We start from the raw sequence: 22,618 nt of genomic DNA on the forward strand, positions 1-22,618 counted from the left end.
TATATATGGGTNTATATATATATATATATATATANAATATATTATACCTTTATTTTTATTTATTATATATTGTTGTGGTNTATATTATAANACCTATTATATATATATTACTACACACACACACACACACACATATATATATATATATATATATATATTATATAGATATATATATATATATATATATTTGTATATTTGTATATATATATATAATATGGTTTATTCACACATAAATATATCTAGATATGCTAATATATTTTTGTATATTGTTTGTCATATACAGAGCTCTGGATTACGTACGTAGTCACAAGCATAGCATTCGGCTCGTGGTCACTGCTGTCCTTATGTATGTTCGTCTCGTCCTGCTTCGTGGCATTGGAATTTGCGGTCTATTTTGGGTTGAACTTGCCCACGAGTGGTCAAATAGTCGACAAACTGACAGGCCATGATGCTGCTGCCACCATTCTTATGAAATAATATTTAGGGTTATATATTTTTAAATCAGAATATATTTATTTGCAAACAAAATGGCGGTTTCGAAGTATGATTTCTTTTACTGTTTTGTAATAAAAGGAAATTTCATGTTCTCCAGAGATGCATACCGAACTTGGTTACATGTTTAAGTTAATTAACTAAAATATCTGCACCAACCCGCTCAACTTATGCAGTAAACATGAGCTACATGTTCGTCGAGTAGCTGCAGAAAGCCTGCGCACTGCTACAATGCTCATTGCAAGTTCAGACAGACTAGCATATAGCAAATCGCATTGCCGCCACTTCATACGTTTTCGCCTAATACAGCTACCGTGATTCCGCAGTTCAATACGGGAACCTTCCTGAATCAGATACGATAGATGCGAAGTGAAGCACAAATTCTGGCCTTAGTAAGGCAACCTTCATTGTGTATATGGTTCTTCACCGGAATCGTAATTGAAGCAAGCTCAAACGTCACTCAAATCGTGACCTATTGCTGTCTAGCATCAGTATTGCTGCGTATGTATTACTTTGTTAATGTATGCAATACGCAATGTTTGGCACAAGTGCCCCAGACGATCGTCATACTTTTGAATAGAAACACCTATAGTAAATTGAAGGTATCGTATTACAAACATTTACTACTTGCAATTGGAAATTATTAATCACTACCGTTGTTTGTCGTTCGCTATGACCGTTGTCCTATATCATATGGCTCCCATGGCTGAAATAGCCCGTATCACATGACTACGAATAATGCGTCATTCTACAGCTCCTCAATTGTTGATAATCCACAATCGCTACAAATGGAACAGAGTCGAAGACGATTTTAATACTCCATGTCATAATACTAATTTCAGGCGCACGATTGCACAAAAGGTTGTAAACACCTTGAAATAGAGGGAAAACTCTGAACAATAATTTCTCTCATTAATTAGAGCTTGATAGTTCCCTTTTCTGACGACATGGACGAGCATATGTCATAGGCCATATACTATAAGCCACCGTGTACTTTCGTTGCGGTCGATAAATAACCTACCGAATATACCACAGAATATCTGCATATTTAGTCGGTTTTTCACCTACAGGTCGCTTACATAATGATATGAATGTGAACAGTGAGGACATTATTTTTTAAGAGCAGGCATTTACCACATATTTTTACACATGTAAATTTTTAGATTCCCTATGCATAGCCTTCTTGATAGCCACCCTATGGCCTATGGCCTATACCCTATGGCCTATTCCCTGTGACCTGTGCTTCGCAGCCTCGAACGTCCATGTATTTTTTTTTACACTATATACTTTGCCGGGTGCCGGGTATATATATATATTATATAAGATTTTTTTTTCATTGGATAAAGCTTTACATGAAACGGTTAATTCGAATAAAGTTTATCGTAGCGATCTCTGTGCGATTCTATTAGAGAAAGAATCATATGACTAACGAAAACCTGCTTATATTTTTTTTGTTGTAAAAGTGATGACACTATAGATGCTTTAGAATGGAAGAAGTATAAAAAAGTGCCACAGGTCGTGAAGACGAAATATTTATTAGAAAATAGTGTGTTCAATTTTATGCGGTTTTATAGATCTAAAAAAAATACAGGTTATTTATATAGGACTGATATATTATATTTTCCCGTAACTTAACCTGCCACAAGTGGACTTATTACTTGTAGATCATTGTCATGGGATTCTCATCAATAGTCAGCCCTAGAAGGCTACCCACACCGAGCCAGTGGTTAAATATTGCAGCTACAATAAGCATACTCATTTTATTATATCAGATATTGGGACACGATAGCAGTCTAAAAGTTAGCGAGATACAGGCGCCGAGCAAAAATCAACAAAACTGTAGCGGACACAAAGGCCTTAAAGCACCTTTACCGCAGATGAGTGAGCGTGCCAGGCAATCATATTGCCTTGCTATCCACGGGGTGACGGGTATGTACTTCTATGGGGGTTCGAGGCAATATAATTGCACATATGTGCATATAATATGCTACAATAACTTTTAGTAGTGTGCACAAGGTAGTATTGCAAATATCTGGTTGAATTCTGTCAAGAATCGACAAGTGAGCTCGAATCGGATTATGGCATATTCGTCTCATTGGTCTGAGCATATTAAGTCAAGTTGACCGCCGACTAGGAAGGTCAGATGTAGACGGTATGCACCGTCAGCTGTGTCAGTGATTTCGGTATTATATAGTATTCAATATGTTACAAAGTGTTGCTTCATCACCAGTCGAAGTTTTCAGTATTTTGCATTAATATTTAGCAACGCAGTTTTGTACTGTGCTGATAATCCAATTTCTAAATTCTACAGCAAACGATAACGTGCAGGTGGTGGATGTCCAATCAATAAGAGGAGATAAATACCCGCCGATAAAAATGGCAATATACAAGGGTGATGATATAGTTAGTAAAACACTACGAGAAACGGGTGTGTGGGAGCTATACCTGCTACAAAGGTTTTGGGATCGTACATTCACTCTCAATCCTGGAGGTCCCAAAGGATACTTTCTGGATATCGGTGCGAATGTTGGATATTGGACTGCTCAGGCGCTAGGCCTTGGCTTCTCTACTATCTCGGTAGAACCACTACCCTCCAATATACAACTTTTACAACTAACCGCTTGTCTGAATCCGGGATTTGAGGAAAAACTAACAATAATGCCATTCGGTCTAGGTATGTCTTGTATAATGACCTAGTATCCAACTCAAAATATTTCCATAGATTCTCTGTGCTTTGACGATCTCCATTGACAAGTTGGAAAGACTTTCGACTCACTCCAACTTGTAAATTATCTGGTTTTAGGTACTGAACCAGCAACTTGCCATGTAGTTTCATCTGACAACAACCTTGGCGACGGCCATACTGTCTGTTCTGAGGAGGCGTTGACGACCTTCTTAGCGGAACAGAGATTAAAAACTCCCGAGCAATACTCGATCCGCAGCAGTATGGAGATTGTCAGGTCAGTGTGAGTAACAAAGTTTATTTTAAATGTTCTTAAATCATTTTCACCAGCGCAGAGTTGTAGTCCAGGTGTCTATGGGTTTATATATGCCGTGCGAGTTTTCTATCATTTTCGGTGTATGAATATAGTTGTTAATCAATTCATAACTTTTGTCGAATACTTGTACTTCAGACTGGACGATATCATAGACACGGAAATTACACCAGTGTTCGCACTAAAAATTGACGTAGAGGGATACGAACAGCACGTGTTCTCGGATGAAGGTTCATCCGTATTCTTCACTGGCAGCGGGAACCCTTCAGTCATTTCGGTATGATCAGTTTGTTTCCGTACTTCGTCATTCATTGAAAAAAAGCATCCGTTCCTAACATTTGCTAGTATTTGCACGCTCCGCCTTCGCACGTTCAATAAATCCATTCATTCTCATATAGTGAATTACTGGGTCTTCTTGTACTGAAGTTGTCACAGATATACTGTTCCGTGTTTAAGTCGGTAGGTCAACGGAAACATTTCAAAGTATATAACCTAACAATTTTGCATATACACATCTATCTCCATATAGTTTGCACCTAATGTAAATTCGATACTTGGCAATTTCGTAACAGGCGGAGGTATACCACTGTGCCACAGAAAAGAACTGCGATAACGGCGACCGCCAATACGCTGAGCAGTTGATGAAACGTGGCTACCACCAAGAGCATCCTTTGCAAGATCATAATAGATCCGAAACTTTTTCATACACCAGTGATCTAGTTTGGGGTATGGATACCTTTTTCACTAAGGATAGGAAATAAATTAGGATGAGTTTTTATTATTTTAAAGGATGAAGACGTTTTTATTATTATTACCGTACTAATGTTTTTATTCTTGACGTCACGAGCGCACAGTTGAACAGGATCAATGTAGTATTACCAGGACATGAACTACGCGCACATATAGGATATAAACATGAGAATGGGCTGTATCTTTTAGCAGGTGATTGAGTTGTATAGTGTGGCGTGCCGAAACGAAAATGTGCATCTTGAAATTAAAATAACATAAGTGATTATATAGGGAATAGAGATACACAATTATAAAACATTAAAATGTTCATAATATCAAGCTGACCTTTTAGCTGACAATGTTTCAACTTATGAGATCATCTTTATTTAAATTTGGCCGAGGAAAGATTATCAAGTTTTCAATGCGGATACAGTAACCGGCGGTGCCGGACTTCCTCTCCCTTTTACGGTTGTTAATGTGAAAGTAGGTTCAGCTGGCACAAGAAGTACCAGATTCGGCTCATATTTTCGTTTCCCAGTTGGCAAAGTCAACTCTTATCCTGAGGGTATTCTACTTGGCTCCGTAACTTTACGAACTATGATTTGGTTCGGGAGATGGCACGCTGTTCCAATCAAGCAACACTAATCCCCGGCCAATAGCACCTTGTCCAGTTCGACCACGTTGCTTTTACCGTTGAGAATGACACAGCAACAGCGAAGACAAGCAATCATTTCAATTTGCTATTGATATGCTTCAGCGACAACTACCGCAAAGTCTAAACAATACTCGATAGGTCGGTGGCAATTCCGCGGTCAAGTGCACGCACGCAAAAGACAACCTGGCAGAAGGGCATCGGTACCTACAAAGTACGAAACACTTACTAACGGATGAACCAAACAGGGAAGTGCCTCTCTCTACGTAAGGCTACACCCCTAGAATCGTGCGGTAGGATATGCACGTGTATGCTCAGGTCTAATTAGCAATACATGCGCTTGTCTACAAGAACGGGTGAATACGTAGGTCTATATATAATTACATGTGCTCGTCTATAAGAACGCGTATGTGCAGGTCTATACCACGTCTACAGAAATCTGCATTCGTATCTTAAAATAACATCGTCTCCTCATCTTCACGCAACAGTTGTCTGGCCATGCGGTCCATCTGTATCAGCGCTGACCGCAGTCTCTCGTTCTCAATCTTGAGCTTCGAATTATTATCCATGAAAGTTGCAGATTCCTTGACCAGTGAATTGATGCGATCGTTCTTCTCCTGCAGCACGCTCTGATATACACTATTACTGCTGTCACTCAGTATGGACGACGGCTGCACACTGGTGCCCTCGGGCAGAGACGGTGCCTCGGCAGGCAAAGGAACGGGGTTGGTCTGGGAACGCTGCCCAGCGCCAGCACGCTTGGGTGGGGAGTTCATGAGCGTCTCGCTCATTTGTGTGTCACCGATGTAGAGGTAGTACAGACGCTCTTCTTCGAACGACATGGGGAGCTCGCCTTTAAGCACCTTCTTGTACTTGCTTACCACGTGAAGCTGCTCGGGCTTGAAGTGGCGGTGGCACACGCGCAGTTCTTTTATCAAATCCTCTTCCTACATTAATTATGGTTGCGTCTAAGATGAATTCATTAAGTAAGTCCAGAAAAATCTGGTGGATCCTCGAGTACAATTCAGATAGTAACTCTAAGCACTAAGTAGTAAACATACCGTGTAATTCGGATTGATTTTTTCCAGCCATTGCTTACGAATTTCCTCCTTCTTTGGCACTTGCACGGCTCTGTTCTCCTTAGTGCTTTTTGCCTTGCACCAAACTGCGCTGCACATGCTGGACGATGTATTATTGAAGATCAAGTCCGAAGCTAAAGTTCTCAATTTTATGTTCGAATGAAGCTAATATTTTCAACGTATTGTACTCTTCTGTGATCGCCTGCCTCTAATAGGAATTTTCGCTACTAATCAGTACTTGATGAAAAAAGTTGAACACAATGTGGATATGATACTATGACCAGCTGCTGGTTCACTTCCTTTTCTAATTTGCTGCTGATATAGTTTGCAGCAGTACGAGTAGTGTTCGAAGTGATTATGCGATGTACTTTGTTTTATATGAAATATATGTATGACACTGTAGTTCACTTTGCCGAATGATCTCAATTTTATGTGCTTGGCTCAAATATCCATCCCGAATCATCGCAAGCACTGTCCCAGAAACCGGAAACTTCACACAAAATGGGAAATCAGCATTTCAAAACCTCGTCAGTTGGCGAACTCCAATATAAACGTCTAAAAATAGATTTTTCTATCTTTCGTCATTTTTTGAGCTCACTTTGAAATATTTCTGAGCTAATTTTAGATTTACCTACCAGATTCCCAACGGTTCCTGCTTCAGCACGTACTGGAACGCTTTCAGTAATTTATACATAAAAACTATTTTTGGGAGATATTTCTGAAAATAACGAAATTTCGAAATTTCGAGCCAACTCAAGCCTTAGAAATCGTATGCATCAGAGCGAATTCACAAACTGAAGAACACAACTGAAAATCATATAATAAGAAGCAAACCCGATAATATCAATCCTGATTCACACTTTTTAGCATTCAAAACGCATCACAAATAGTGAAATTGATTATCAGAACGATTAGATTGCTTTTCCGGCGTTTTGAACTAACTGACACTGACAAGAAGAGCTTTCACAAGGGCAAGGGCCACATTGTATACATATAAACCCTTGAGCAACAAACACACCTTCGTACTAGGAGGCTATAGCGTGGTGAGGGTTGGCACGATTGATGCGCTTAGGTGACATATCTTCAAAATCAAATAAGACTATTTTGAAACTGTGCGATTGCAATTAGTGTGCACTGTTCAGTGAACTGCGATCTTCGTTGACATTCACTGTTATAGGTTGGAAAATATCGACTGGTCGATTGTGGTCGATTGCCTTATAATATACCATCATGTGCGGTGCGGTGTGGTGTAAGGCCACCGCGAAGAAGGACAACCCTGCTGTACACGTGCCCAAGAAGCTGGAGCTCAGAAGAGAGTGGCTGGAACTCATTCGCCCCAACTACTCGGTAGGTGGACTGCCAATAAGTTGGTGAAGAAATTGCTGTGCATGACTGTTTTGATGGGCTCCCGTTTCTCTATAGGCGGATTGTGCGTTTACCACGTGCTAGTAGTTTAATAGTACGACTTACAAATGACTTGTTGTAAGCGTGACCGTTTTATAGTATCAGACTTGATTGGTGAGCATGTTAGGTTCCGCAGTGCTAGTTCGTTAAATCCCAGTCATATAAATCTTTCGCACTAAAGAGCAGTCGTTTTGGGGGCAGTTATGTCAGCGCGTCCGTGACACCAAACTTTCGTTGATCTGATCATTATTATTCAGGAACATGACCTCACACGGGAATTGCGAGTCTGTCACAAGCATTTCAAGCCGGAGCAATTCCACCAGGTCAACAAGTACACCAAGCTGCTCAAGGGAGAGCTACCCATGACTTTTGAGGAGGAGTGCACATACTACGATATATCCGACGAAGAAGTGCGCCAGCGAGTGGCTACAGGAAGGAAGCGCAACCGCAGGCGAGAGGAGGAAGGCGAGGTTTCTATTGGGACGGGAAGGGGTATACTGGCACTGGCTGCAAGTGCGGCTGAGCTGGAGACGGGCTCTGGAGCCACCGAAGGCATGGTCCGTGGGGTGTTGGAAGAGAAGAACAATCGCATCACGAGTCTATTAACGGAGGTCGGTGTGCATGCGGAGACGAATACGAAGCTGAGGATAGAGAATGAGCGGCTGAGACAGGCCGTGAAGCAAGTTAAGACGTCCATTAGGCAGGTTATCAAGGAGTCTTTGCCCCCGCCTCCACAGCCCGTACCACCACCCGTACCACCACCCGTACTACGCCAGCCAGCGAACAACATGCTGCCGAGTGCCGTGTCACCGCCACACGCAGCGCAGAATATGGCCACTCACCATGTCGAGGGAGCCGAGGGGATGGATGTTGCAGGTGACAATGGGGGGGCTATGGATACGGACGAGCTCAATGACGGTGTGCACCATGCTCAGCAGGAACAACAGCAGCAACTGCAGATACAAAACCAGGAACAGCAGGCGCAGGTGCAACAACAACAGGTACACGAGCAGGAACAAGCTCAACAGCAACAGGCCCAACAGCAGCAGGCGCAGGTGCAATACGAGGTGCCGCATATCAATCAGCACGATCCCATGGAGGTACACCAAGTGAATAATACGACTGCTGCGGTGGCGGCAGTGGTGGCTGCCGCGCAGATGGCTGCAGAGCAACAGCAGCAGCAACAAGTACACCAACCGCAGGCCCAGCAGCAGCCGCAACAACAACCACAGCAGCATGGTATGCTTGCCACCCCGCCGGTAGTTGACGTGTCAGTCGCGGTCCAGCCTGCGGATGGGTCCGCCATGTCGCAGTAGTTGTATTATGTTGGTATGAAAGACAAACAGGTAGTGTACCTGTTCTTTATCACATACGAACACTTCGAATATACTGTTATTTTACACAATGTGAACTGTCCGGTTCAATTGTGTATTGTTGAACATTTAGCCTGGATACACTTTTTTTTGTAGTCGTCAATGTACATGGTAAAAGACGCGCGGAGTGCTGAGGGGACATTTGACAGCCGGGTGTGCATCGAGGATATACAGCGCACACAACCATCGTAGATATCCATCCTTCAGCTCTCCAGATCGGCGAGTTAAGACACCGCGCTTGGAATGCTAGTCAAAATCGCAAATACTATATATGTCCCAGCTCACCCGCTCTTCCTCGCCATACCAATCGAAGCCTTTGGACTCTTTTCCCGTAGTATGGTACACGCGTGCGCACCTGTCGGTGCAAAGTCCAACGTGACAAACGCGAGATAATGCTGTAGGTGTATAAGTAGCTTGTATAGCCCGAGACTACTGAATCTTCAACCGGTATATGGCAGCGCTCCGATTTGTTACCGCGTACTTCGGGCGTGGATCAAATCTTAGAACTAGTATGCGAAGTGGTCGGTCTGTGGGTCAGAGAAGTGGCAAAGTCGGAGGCCCCTCCCAGACTGAGATAAATACCAAAGTCTTAGAAGACGCAAGGAGTTGAACGAGGCGTGGTACATGTCGCGTGGTTGAGGTGTCCGGTGCAACGTTTTTAGAGGCTATCTTGGACGGCGTTCGCCGTTAGGTGGTGCATCAGCAGGAGCCTGAGTTGAATTTTGGTGCAAGGAGTAAACGCGTACTTTTCATGAGCTACCTCTTGACTTGGAAACAATGTCATCATCTGCGATGTTTGTGGGTGAAGTCTATTGGCCGGACACTCGGGAGAGACACACGTTAACTGTGATGCCAATACCAAGATAACACCACGTTCAATGCCCAGGCATCCTTGAGAAAGACATAGGTCGAAGCATGTATGGCCAAGGCTCTTAATATATGACGCTGGGTTTTATGAGCGGATTATAGTGAGTGTCTCATCAATGCATACAAAGCCATCTGTTGGTTGTCACAGCTTGGCTGGTTTGTATATTTCTGTAGTATGTACACCCCCATGGTGCGTGCATGGCTGCGGCGAATCAGTTAATATCATAACATAAATGCTCCTGGGAGCGAATATTGATTATCGAACTGAGACAAACAAGATTATGATCCTGGAGACGTATGCGTTGCGATCAAGGTCACTGTGTGTGTGCACGTACGTCAGGAAAAAAACATGTTGATATACATATATTTATTTATTTTGTGAATATATATATTGTATATTCATCTGTGTCTATTTTGGTGATCATGTAAACATGTTGATGTACATGTATTTATTTATTTTGTGTATATACATATATGTATGTTTTGGTGATTATGTCTCGCATGTAGATCTCGGCTTCCTGCTAACTTGCAGATTGCAAGCGTATGATTCTGAGATTTTTGGACAGAAAAATAGGAACCTTCCATCCTATTTACTATACTCGAGACGTTATGTGCACCTGTTTTGAGGATTAGTACCGCATCCTTTGTGTTCACTCCTACATTTAGTTTGTCTGACACTCATGTCGAAATTTGGCTGAGGCCGATATGGTGTTGTATCGATGTACGATTCCATAGACACTCAGCCTTCTACAAAATTGCAAACATTTGCCTATGCCCTTCTCACGTAGCACCGAGTATATTTATGGTTTTCTTGCATCTAACAATTTCCACCAGGAATTGTTAGGACACTATTTATTGACCATGTCTGTGTCCGGATCCTGCATGTGTTCGCTTGGGTCGTACACTGAGTTGAAAACTCCCGTGTCGTATATGTAATAGGTCTCGCAATCGCGCTTCCATGAGATACCGCGTCTATTTATATCTTTTGTCGGGGTGGGCTGATCACTCATGCCGGCCTCTGCCCGCCGCCGCCAACTATTTTCACGTCGCTCTTTGATCTCTCGCTCTTTGCATAGTCTGGGAAGTAGGGAAGATAAGTAAAACTGTTGACATAAATAGGCCCAAGTGGCTGACCCAATATATGTAGGCGTCAGTAGGGAATCTGCTTCAGGGCTCCACCACCCATCTGCATTCACATACCTTCTCATGGCAGCGGAACACATCAAAAACAAAAACGTGCGATGCTCAGTGTCTATGGTGAATCAATCGAGCAACACTCGAATAGGGATGTCTGTACCAGGTCAAGGTTTATACCAACAAAACATACCGTAACTGCTCGTTCCGCCTCCGCCGGCGGTCTCTCTTTTGCGCAGGTGTGCTGGGCAGCAACGGCTCATCGACACCTTCCTCCCACACAGGCAAGTGATCTGCACTAGCCTTCGCATCGTGGCCGGGTACGGACATGGACTTCCCATTAGTCGCAGCTACTAGTACGACAGCAGCTTTCACAGGCGGCGGTGAGACCATCTTACCATCGACAGTGGGCGCTACAAATGCCACGATTGGGCATTTTATACCTACAACGGGTACCTGACCAGCCAACTCGCCACCCACACCTTCTACTGCAATTGTATCGCATCCACCCAACACCTCACTCGGGCTGGCAGTGTCAGCCGCCTGGTCTATCCCACTCACACTATGATCTCCCTGAAGACTGCCAGTCCCCCCCGTCTTACGATCCATTTCCTTCTTGCGGGTATCTTTTGTGCTTGACACCTCCCTCGTCTTCACAGGCTTCCTGGTCGTCTTGCGTCGAGCAGACCCTCTCAGCTGACCAAATGGCCTGGAATCGGACTTAGAGGCCCCACTGATCGAACAAGTCGCCGGCGCTGTTTCTGTTGCGGGCTTCAATGCCAGCTTCTCAAGTTTGAAAGCTTTATCTTCCGTGATATCTATACCTGTTTTCTTTCTAGTCGATTCCCTGGGCCTCCGCCGTTTCCCACTGGTACTGCGCGAGCCTGATACGAGTTCACGTCCACGTTGCCTGGCCGACGCGAGTAGTGCGCCCGACAGAGTCGACGGTGGCGATCCCGCAGTTTTATGCACATCAGTAGTCATCTTAGAAGATTGCTCAGTATTGGCGGGCATGACTGCCCTGTCATCAAGTTGACTGGGTGATGCTGCACCGACACTGCTAATGACATCCGTACCTTCAGTAGTCGAGCTCGCAACACCCTTCACTTGGTCCCTCAGCTGCCTCGTCCGCCCCCCTCCTCTGGCCTGGTTGCAGCCAGAAGTGCCTGTCACTCGATAAGGCTCTGAGCGAGACACGTGTGTTGCAACGCGTTCTGTAGCTGTGCTTCGCTGAGAACCGCTTAGAACGCGCGGTTTCTCGCGTACTACGCTAAGTGCCTCCACAGGTGAAGTGATTATTCCTTCTACCGTGACAGTTGTGGACTCCGCGGACTTATGTCCCTCGACCGCAACGTCGGCCGATAGCAGGTGGTGCCTTCGTGACTTACGTACCATTTTTATACACTTCTCTGGCTGTGTGGTAACCTTGATAGGAATACGGGGTACATCCGGATCAGTATTCGGTAAAGGTATTGATTTCCAAACTCCTTTCTCCAGTTGCGAATTGGCCGTGTGGGGAATACTACATATTTCTTGGGCAGACCACGCCGCACTGGTGACAGTATGAGTGGTGGTGACGGACGCCGGTGAACTCATAGCCAATGCGTGTCCTCGCTCGGTAGTGGATGCTGCAGTACTGATAGTCCGGTATGATTTTCTATGTAAATTGAGTTTTGGGTTTCCTTTTCCGTGCGTCGATGCCGGTGGCGGGGCTGCCTTGCACTCGAACTCAGTCAATAATGACGGGATGGGCTGCGATGCTTGCGAGGTGACTCTGCTACTTCCCTGTACTAGCCCACTTGTACCACTCGGCCGCATAAGGCGGCAATCTGTAGTGTCCTTTGACGGAGCCAAGGTTTCAAGCTGGGTCGAAGATGCGGTACTTGCCTTACCGTCAGCGTTCCGGCTGGTTGTACTGTGAGATAGCTTGGCCAGAAGTACTCTGGACAACGATGCGGGGGAGAGTGACACTGCCACTGAATCGGGAGGTGATTCCGGCAATGGTTTTGGATCTACTCTGGCACTTGATATATCTTCAAGCACAGACACAGAAGTTTGCCCTAGGGTAGTTGCTGTGGTGTTAGTATCCTGGGTTTTTGAGAATGTGCATGGTCTTGAGCGCTGATCAGATTTTGTCGTATGTAGATATAGTGATGTTGATTCCGTCCAAAGCTCAGCGTTGCGAGAACGTTTCCCTCCACTAGTTGTATGGCCAGCGTCTGATCCAGTGGAACCCAGCTTTCGTTTTAGTGAGCATCCCATCAGGGTTCTCCGCGGCCGTGACTTAGTGGGTACTGACACCTTAGTTAACAGCTTGTCGCATGCACTGTTGACCGTACATAGTGATGAAGGTACAGAAGGTGGGAAGCGTGAGCGTGATGCAGCTGATTGTCTCTCGGTAGGTAGGCAAGGGAGTGTCGTCTGAGTTTCTACTGCGCGCGGGCTCATAATTTTGCTTTTGTCGCGACTGCCCGGCACCGAGTCGGATGGTAGTGTTTGTATACTATCTGCGCTTATGTCTGTAATGATGTGCTTGCTGCGGCTGGGTACAGCCTTGACAAAGGATAGCTTTGACTGCTTCACATGGCCCGTTGGAAGGCCCAACAAGCAAGCCAATCGCTTAGTCGCAGTACTGTAGGGGTTCACCTTGCGTGATACGTGGAGTTTGTGGCCTGTACTGCTATGCTTTAGGCTGGTATCAAGACTGTGCTGTTCCTGATCAGCGTTGTATTTGCAGTGCACACACTTAGAACGACTCTTGCAGCCAGTCGTACAGGTGCTACTGCGAGTCTCCCCGTCACCACGTGTCCTACTAATTGCCCCAGGCGCTCTGCGCTTGCTGCTGCCACCACCACGGACCTTGCCGCGGTGCTTGTGGTCGATCCGATTGGCTTTGCCAGATTTTTGGGCCTTTTCGGACCTATTCGACTCATCGGACCTATCCGACCCGTCCGATTGATCAGACAATTTGGACTTGTCGAAAACACACAGGGATTCCCCTTTCCTGCTCTCATCCTCGCGGACAGTCTCGCTGCCCGTGCGCGTGTTCTTCTTCTCCTTCTCCTTTCTCGAAGTATGTTTCCTCGCCAGTCCCTTGCTTGGGTCGCTTGGTTTCCGGCTGATACCCTTGGCCTTGCAACCACGGCCACTGCCATTGTCAGTAACTCTGGCAACTGACCCGTCCCTATTCCTTTTTCCTTTGCGAACAGCATCGCCATCCGCGCTACTGCTCTTTCGTTGGTCAGCAATCACACGTGCGGTATTCACCGCCACTGTAGCCTCGCTGTCTATAGCATTCTGATGCTCTCCTTCGGCATTCTGGTGTGATGGGGACTGGTCTCCAGACTCCGATGGAGTGTCTCTTAGTGTCTCACTACATAGTTGCTGTGCCCCTATCTCCACTTTGACCCCGGCCACTCCTCTACCAACCGCACGCTGTACAACACCACCTGGCTGCTGCGAAGAGGTTGCACATATACGCTCCGTTGGGCACTTCTGTGGTGATGCACACAAGGCCTGGTATTCGTGGTCCCCCCGCACGTGCTTCGTGTGAGGCTCTGCATATTTATCTGTATCTATTGTAGCACAAGTATCCTCTGGTAAGCGGGTCTTGGCAACCATTGTTTTGACCATACCTAAACGTCCCGTAGGTTGTGTCGCTCGGTCCAATAGCCTATCCCCTGGTCTTGCCGGTGGGCTCATGACTTGTTGACTGCGTACGCTATTATGGACACTGACCTGTGTTGGGTTCGCACCCACACACCCGCCCGTGTCTGAGACTGTGTGCACGCCTCCAGCGACAAGGGCGAGTGTTGGGGTTTCTGCATTTGTTTCGGCTCCCTCTGCGACGTTGCTCGGCCCACCGTTGGATCCGATAATGCACGCGTGAGGTCTGCGTACCGATAGCCTCCGGCGCACAGACTTAGCCAACTGCTCGGGGCCAGGCCTGTCGCTCTCTGCAGGCACAGTATCGTGAAGACTCTCTCCGCACGAAACAGTTGCTGTTGCAGTGCATGTGTAGAGTGGTATGGGTGACATCAAATTGTCTGAATCGCTGTGTGTTCCCATCTGGTGTGCGTTGCTGCCTGACTCCAGCGCAGCCGCCCCTTCTCTCGCCGGCCTATCAAAGCTTGATTCCAAATCCAAGGACAAATTCAAATCCAGAGGCGAATGAGACCGCTTGAATGGGGAGCGCGCGCATAACACTTTCTCTGCTGGCCCGCTTATTGGATGGGATACGACTCTATTTGCAGCGCAACGGTAGTTGAAGGGTCTCTCGTTCGACAGGGTGTTTGGTGTCGATGCATCACTGTTATTCCTGCCATAGGACGGGGTAGAGGTAGTGATATGATGAGCTGTCTGTGTGCCGGTCACCACACCAGCGCGTTCGCCTGTGTCTACATGTACGCAGCTAACTACCGCTTCAGTAGTATCTGTCGACGGTGACGGCAGATAGGCTTCATTTGCACGGATCTCCGAAGAGTCAATATATTCGGACGTCACGTTCTGTGCCAGATCACAGCGCTGCTCATCCGGACTCTCCACTAAATGACCCATACTCCCTTTCACCTCCGCACTCATTGTCGAGCTCACAACCTTCGTCGAGTTGCTACTGTGCTTGGGACTATACCTCTCTCTACGACCACGTAGCTTGGTGCCAGTCGCTTTAGCCGGCCCTCGGGTAAGTCTCAGTCGCCCTCGCGGTGCATGCACGGCCTCGGCGTCCGTTGTACCACTACCAGGCCCCAAGTGTGCATCTCCAGGTCCTAGTACTGAGCCAATGTCTTCGGACATGTGGTCAGAGTCTGTATCCCGGTCGACTCTCTGTGCGATTTCTTGCACCACTGTTGGTATCGCCTTCAGCCGTCCATCGTTATCGGCCAAGTGAGACACTTCTTCAATCCGCGCAGCTGTCTCTACGTCGCGTAATGCACTCTGCAGTACCGCTCTAGGTAGATCTGTTAACCCACCTCTCGAGGGCGCGACTTCCGTCTGACTATTGTCAGGGCTATGTGCAGTATCGGCTATTGCGGACGAAGGCTCTTCATTGAGTTTCGGTCTGTCTAATCCCACACACTTCTGTGGCGCTGCATTAGCTTCTCCTTCAGCACGCGATATGTACTGTGTAGTCATACTGGTCATGCCTACGCCAATGGGTGGGCTGGGTGGTTTCACCTGCTCGTTGGATTTCCTCATCAACTTCAATGTTCGTCCGCGTCTGTGGTGTTCAGGGCGCCCCCGTCGCTGGCCTCCTTCCTTCCGCGTCGTTTCCACCTGTCGTTTATTACTTTTTTGTCGTTTAATACTTCTTTCTCGTTTAATACTTCCTTGTAGTTTATTGGGTCCTTGTCGTGTATACTTTATTTGCTGTTTGTCACTCCCGTGTGGTTGCTCGTTCTCCTGTCCATCAATATGTACCGATCGTTTCTCTATAGCAACTAAACCATCACCCTCCTCCAGCTCATCCCATTCTTGCTGCGAGTGTCCATTCCGAGTGTGAGCTTTCTCAGTCTCTGGTGACCTTGTTCCTGTTTGTGAACACTCGGTAACATCTCGCCTGCCCCCGTCGCTATCCAGTCTTCTGCCCCAGCTCTGGTCAAGCACGGCCTCATCACCAGACAGCCCTATCATTGCCGTAGCTGATACTTCCTTCTGCTGCACAACGGCTACCCCGCCCACATCCTTGCTCACAAGTGTACTGGCATCCAGTACCCCGAGACTAGCACCGCTTCCCTTTGCACCGTGCTTGTTGCTTGCCCCACTCAGCCTATCCAGTCGCTCTGTGCGCTCTTGAGGCGGTATACCGTCGGCGTCAGTCTCACACGTGGGGTTCAGTTGGCCCCACAGCGCATGCAGGGTTCCACGGCCACTACTCACCCGCTGATGTTTCTTGTTGTACGTTGCATGCTTCTTGGTGCGACCCAGATCCTCCCGTGAGTGGGTAATTTTTGGTCTGACTGGGGCATCCGTGTCACCAGACTCTCCGATTGTTGCGCAAGACAAAGCCAGCGCTTTCAGCTGCTTGAGCGTTGTCGAGGGCTTGTCTGTAACAGCCAATTCAGCTGCCGAGGCCGGTTGGACACATGTCTTGGACTCACCTGCATCTTCAGACCCCCTTCCTCCAGATATAAATTCACCAGAGACAGAAGATGGCGAGAGCTCAGGTGTGCGTGTGGGTGTTTGCGACAATGATACTATCCCTGACGACGACGCAGAAGCCGAGGCCGAGGCTGAAGCCCGATCGAGCAGCCTGCTGGAGCGGCGAATCTTTCCGCCATCATCCCTAGCCTCTCCCAGTGCACTTGCCTTGCTCTGTGGGGGTTTCTCCCTGCCGTCTGTAAGGTCAGAAGCACTACATACCGTGCTCGTCAGAGTAGTACCTTCGCCTTTCGTTACCCTGCGTGGTTTGCCTGTATCTGCAGGCACTGGGTTGCCCAGCAGCTGCGTGTCCCTGGTGGGTGCTAGCGGGTTCAAGTCACGAGCTGCGGCACAAGCCGTCCCCGCAGCACTTAATGAGTTCGTCTGTGTTGTGGTATGCGTGCTGCTTGGGTACGTGACTACGGTTGCACCGGCGGTGCTACATGCACCTTCTCCCGTACTTGCCTTGTTCGCTACGCCAGAATCACTCTGGCCACCCTTTCTTATATGGTTCATTTGTATATTCGCATGAGTTTTGGTAGTGTCTTGGTTCGTGTCCTCAGGCGATGGTTGCGATGGCGCCAAAGCTTTAGCGCCAGATACCCGTCGCTTACAAGTGCGATCGCGCACACAAGTAGCATCTACTGGCTGTTCAACGAGCTGTCTAAGTTCGCTACTGTACGTGGTGATAGGCGCCGAGCCAGCTTCGGGTGCAGAGTTCTCTGCAGATGCACACCGGCGGTGATCATGCCCAACAACCCCAAGACACTCGGCAGGCTTAATCGATGGCTGCTTTACCTTAGCTGCCGATCTTCCGGGCGGGGTATGTTTAGGCACCTGAAAAGGAATGATCGCATTAGTAAATTCAGTACGGGACAAATAAATTTAATAGAAACTGACGAAAAACAATAGTACAAGCTCGCGATATCAGGCAGTGCTAAATACTACAGTCACACCGGGGCGCCAAATGGCCTCAAACAGTACCTGCTAGTCCATTTTAAAATCCAGGACAGCCCATTCATTTCATTCAGTATGTTCGAAAGTATAACGAAAGCAAGCGCAAGCACGCGCAGCGCGGGGAGTCCCATAGGCGCCATTCAGAACTCTTGCAGATAACATTATACATACATATAACACCAACTGACGCGTGCTAAAGGACCAAAGGACGAGACAATCTTGAGACAATCAGTTCAGTCGCCACGCCTGTAGCCCAGCCACGCGAGTGACCACATAGATCAATCCACGGTTCAACAGAGTCAAGTGATATGACACTTACCACTTGCACGACCAAGCACTGCATGGCCGCAACCCAGAACCGCTTAGTCACAGCAAAGACAACTGCAGGCTACACACTACAGACCACAAAAGCACAACCCAACTCACGAAGACTTGACAGGATAGTCGAGAATATGAGGTGTGTAGATAATGTATATGCTTAGTTCCCATACCATCACAGCCCAACTCACGAAGACTTGACAGGATAGTCGAGAATATGAGGTGTGTAGATAATGTATATGCTTAGTTCCCATACCATCACAGCCCAACTCACGAAGACTTGTCCGCATAGTCGAGCATATGAGGTGTGTAGAAAATGTATAATCAAACCACTGTTTGAGGTATATAGATAGTGCATACACTGAGTTAGTTCGCATACCGTCGCTGCAGCCGCGCATTGCCTGTCTGGCCGTCCAGGCGTTAGGCTGGCGTTGTAGCGCGTTTCCAGCAGATGCCTTGCCCATCGCTGCAGTTCAGTGGCCATACGCCCAGGTTTGGAATCGGCCGCGTATGTTTGCAGATACATCTGGATCATCTTGGAGATATCCTCTGACAGCTGCGACACACTGGTGTAGGCCCCATTCTTGGACTTGGCTAGGATCTCAGTGATCTTTGTGAGTAGGTGTGTAGGTAGGTGAGTTCGTGGAAGACGGACAAGGCACGAATCGGAGCGGTCGACTATTGTGTTAGCATATGATTGTTAGAATGTACTTGCAGGGAGGGTTGATAACGTCCCCGCTGCCGCAGAAATAACAGCCCATAGTGCTATTGCGGCCCAGTCCGAGGACAAAGAACTTAGGTCATTTATACAAGTATGCCATAGACATTGAGAACTCCCACCCGAGGGGCATCTGGCACACACGGCAAATAGAAGTCTACAAACAAACAGTCAGCGACACTAAGCAAAGCAGTGGATAATGCACAGCTGCGACATGAGCAGCATCGGGCCATTTGGATTGGAATAAGACACATTGATGGGCAAGAACATACACCACCCAAGGAGCAGTGGATTGGTGGTGTGCATAGCAACTCCATGTTGAAGTAAACATAAGAGTGGGGATGACTAGATGGTGGGGGCAAGGAATTGCCCTGACGGAGAGCAGTCAGGACGACTATTGACCGTATTAGCCTCGGCATCGTATGGTTTATACTGCATGGATAGGGGTGCACCTGCTGCATATGGGTGCACCTACTGCACATGGGTGCACCTACTGCACGTGTATGTTCGGGATGGAGATAAAGCGATGTAAATACTAACTATGTAGTGCTCTTGTTCAGTTCGACCTCAAACGCCTTCTCCACAACGGACTGACGCGGGAGAAAGTTATATGGGCCATTTTTCCCGATAGTACGGGTTGAATAGATCGCTAGGATCAGCGAATCACATCGACGAGTTGACGAGACATTGGACACCCAACCAAATACTGCCAAAGGACAGTATGCTTTGCACGCACACGAGGGGCCCCTAAAACAGGCATAAGAGCACACGATAGGTTTCCATGGAAATCCCAATACCTACGCACACTCAAGGCATGTACACACATCCCCCCAGCTATATGCGCTGGGAAACAAACACACTCATGGTTCCCATGACAACCCCAGTACCTACATACATTCAAGCATCCTTTGTTGTCCAGACTCGCGTCCTCAATGAAGCCTTTGGCCCACTTCTGGTTGAATAGCATCTGCGCTATCCGCCGACAGTCCTCGACCACACGGTTGTCCACACACATACCCTCCGATGCGGCCGCTTCAGCATTGGCTGCTAATGCACCACGTGCTTTGTCGAATTTCGTGTCGTGTACTGCTGCACCACTTCCGGCCACCAGATCAGTGATATGTGTCGATGCACTGTTTGCTTTGACCGTTCCAGTGGGCAAGGGCATGGCAGGTTTGTGAGCCTCTTTCTCCGAGCTCTTGGGTATATGGGCAGGTACTTGCCTATCGCTTATGATAACTGAGATATCTCCTGCAGCCGATTCCATTGTAGAATCGCGGACAACTACCTTATCACTGGTACTGAACGCCCCGTGGACGCTGACTGCACCATCCTCCCGTATCAGTTTATCGAGCTCGCTACTAGCACGCGCCACCCCCTTTGTGTTTGTTGTCGCTGCTGTGTGGCCCAGACCTTCGCCATCGCTTCTCACCTCAGTCGACCCAGCATGTTGTGAGATGCTGCCGCGTGCGTACTTGCCCTTATCGAACTTTGACTTTAAATTTACATCTACATCGTCATGTACACGAACAACTACATTAGTCTTGTGTGATATAGCTTGGTTGTAACCGTATCTCTCCTCGCGAGCGTGTTGTATGTGTACGGGTCGACGCGACAGGCCCAAGTGCCGACGTCGCACTACAGGCTGGGTATGCGCCATGCGATGCTCGGCGGTGTGTGCTTTAGCAGTGGGTTGTGTGTGCGCAATGTGTGTGTCGTGTGCATTCATCAGGTGTAGTTGCGCTGAAAGCATCTGCACGCTACTATCTTTGCATGCATGATATGCGCGCACAATAGTAGTATGTTAGTACATCAGTGCGTTAGGGATATTCTGAGGGATCACGACATAACGAGGTTATTTGGAAGTGTGACTACCACTCCAACAGGCAGCGCGTGATGATTGTTCGTTCTTCTGTACTGCTACCAGTACTATCACTTACATTCGTAATTACAAATGAGCAAGAGAGTGGCATTACTCCAACAAGTACTACCATTAAAATTCAATACGGATCAAGAGAGTGGCATAACATATCCTTCTTGTGACACCACAGCCGTTTATGTATATACTTGTTAGATTGCCTGTCCATTCCTAAGCGATGCACAATATAAAGACATATCAATTCTCATAGCTCCTTCATACATAGTACTCATAGCCCCTTCATAGGATGTATGTAAATATATATACTCTGGCTCACCTTTGTATTTTTAACCCCACCACAAAATAAACCAGTCACCGCCCTTCTAGGGTTGAGCCTTGGGTTGTGCGCACGAACCAAATTAAGTGACTTTGCGCGGGCTCCGTGTCATCGTGTGAGCGTGTGAGTCTGTGTCCAGTGTCACTCACAGTCCCTGTGGGGTGTGATGGGTGTGATCCAGTAAGTGTGAGTGATGACATTAAAGTACTGATGTAATAAAGTACTTTAAAAAGTAGAGTCTGATTTGTTTACACATGTAGTTCTGAGCCATATCGAGTGACCTACAGCAAGCCATATATGTATATGTACATGCATTAAAGCACATAGAGATATTTATTTAGATAGGTTCGCATCAGTGGAGTGAGTGTTCGAGATTGACATTCAAGTCCACTTACACGATGTCAAGGTTGCTGCATCGAGTGCAATGGGCACGCGTTCCATCGCATGGGCTTGTGAGCGCGAGATATCCGGATGCCTCTAATTCGGTACGTGTTTGGAATTATTGGCATCCTTGGCTAAGCCGCCTCGTAGACCTGTGTATATTAAAACTAGTTTATCCTGTGATTTAATGCAATATAGTATATAGGCATCAGTATGTGTATAGAATGATTAAACGTTTTGCCTGTGGATCTGCTGAACTATGGTCACGCTGCACTGGAATCCCAGGACATTTAAAAGCAAATTGATTGCTTAAAGGGAATACGACTTGAAATGAAAGACAATCCAACCAGAAACAAACGAACGTTTTTGATCCATTAATCTTTATTCAGTGCGTGTACCGTTGCCTCCTGTTCTTATGCTAATTCTTGGGTACTAACATCTCTGCAGACGACGTGGGCCCTATACAATCTATGGGTGTGCACACGTTAACGGCAGGGGCGTATAGGTCTGTATGCCTAGTACGTTACAAGGGTATATTTTTAGGAAGCAACAGAACACATACATACCACTTAGCAGTTTTACAGACACCTGTGTGCAAAGAGACAGGCCATGGGCACTCTACGTATAGACAGTGTATCAAGATACGACTAATTTTTTCTGCACCGCTATAGATATGCTAACTCTTTTCTATTTATCACTCATGCAAAGAACTTTATTCAGGGGCAGGGTCTGTATCAAAGTTGTATATGGGGGCACACACACACGCACATACGTAACACATACACACACGCACATACATATACACACACATACATACACACATATATACATACATACATACATACATACACACGCACAAGTACGCACATATACACAAACACGCACACAAGCACACACACGCACTCACACACTCACTCGCATAAAAGCTTACTCTCTCTCCTTCACTTCCTCTCTCACAAACACACACACACACATATATATATATATATATATATATATATATATATGTGTGTGTGTGTGTACATATATATATATATTATGTATATATACACAAATTTATATATATATATATATATATATATGTGTGTGTGTGTGTGTGTGTACATATATATATATATATATATATATATATATATATATATATATATATATATATATATATATATATATATATATATATATATT

At 46.6% G+C, this 22,618-nt stretch overlaps 5 protein-coding genes across 5 annotated transcripts in view; 3 read left to right on the forward strand and 2 right to left on the reverse strand.

Annotated features, from left to right (window-relative positions):
• Positions 1-1,612, forward strand: part of SARC_01970 (hypothetical protein) — a 7,633-nt gene extending 6,021 nt beyond the window's left edge. The window contains exon 10 of the mRNA XM_014304288.1: positions 284-1,612. Within this exon, the coding sequence (XP_014159763.1) occupies positions 284-477 (194 nt within the window). The 3' untranslated portion in view covers positions 478-1,612. The remainder of the gene's footprint in view (positions 1-283) is intronic.
• Positions 1,613-2,138: 526 nt separating this feature from the next.
• On the forward strand, positions 2,139-4,260 carry SARC_01971 (hypothetical protein). Its single transcript, XM_014304289.1, has 5 exons — positions 2,139-2,421; positions 2,804-3,166; positions 3,296-3,452; positions 3,627-3,765; positions 4,061-4,260. Exons 1-5 carry the CDS (start codon positions 2,166-2,168, stop codon positions 4,247-4,249), a joined length of 1,104 nt encoding a protein of 367 aa, XP_014159764.1. The 5' UTR covers positions 2,139-2,165; the 3' UTR covers positions 4,250-4,260.
• Positions 4,261-4,580: 320 nt separating this feature from the next.
• Positions 4,581-6,348, reverse strand: SARC_01972 (hypothetical protein). Its single transcript, XM_014304290.1, has 2 exons — positions 5,931-6,348; positions 4,581-5,816 (listed from the first exon to the last, which is right to left on the reverse strand). Exons 1-2 carry the CDS (start codon positions 6,045-6,047, stop codon positions 5,322-5,324), a joined length of 612 nt encoding a protein of 203 aa, XP_014159765.1. The 5' UTR covers positions 6,048-6,348; the 3' UTR covers positions 4,581-5,321.
• A 469-nt stretch (positions 6,349-6,817) lies between these two features.
• Positions 6,818-11,006, forward strand: SARC_01973 (hypothetical protein). Its single transcript, XM_014304291.1, has 3 exons — positions 6,818-7,295; positions 7,610-9,905; positions 10,966-11,006. The coding sequence occupies exons 1-2, from the start codon at positions 7,179-7,181 to the stop codon at positions 8,666-8,668; spliced, it is 1,176 nt and encodes a 391-aa protein (XP_014159766.1). The 5' UTR covers positions 6,818-7,178; the 3' UTR covers positions 8,669-9,905; positions 10,966-11,006.
• On the reverse strand, positions 10,142-20,636 carry SARC_01974 (hypothetical protein). The gene is made up of 4 exons (XM_014304292.1): positions 19,753-20,636; positions 18,519-18,749; positions 10,920-17,701; positions 10,142-10,669 (listed from the first exon to the last, which is right to left on the reverse strand). Exons 1-4 carry the CDS (start codon positions 20,608-20,610, stop codon positions 10,441-10,443), a joined length of 8,100 nt encoding a protein of 2,699 aa, XP_014159767.1. The 5' UTR covers positions 20,611-20,636; the 3' UTR covers positions 10,142-10,440.
• Between the last annotated feature and the right edge of the window lie 1,982 nt (positions 20,637-22,618).

The sequence above is a fragment of the Sphaeroforma arctica genome, assembly GCF_001186125.1.
Source record: "Sphaeroforma arctica JP610 unplaced genomic scaffold supercont1.84, whole genome shotgun sequence".
Lineage (NCBI taxonomy): Eukaryota > Ichthyosporea > Ichthyophonida > Sphaeroforma > Sphaeroforma arctica.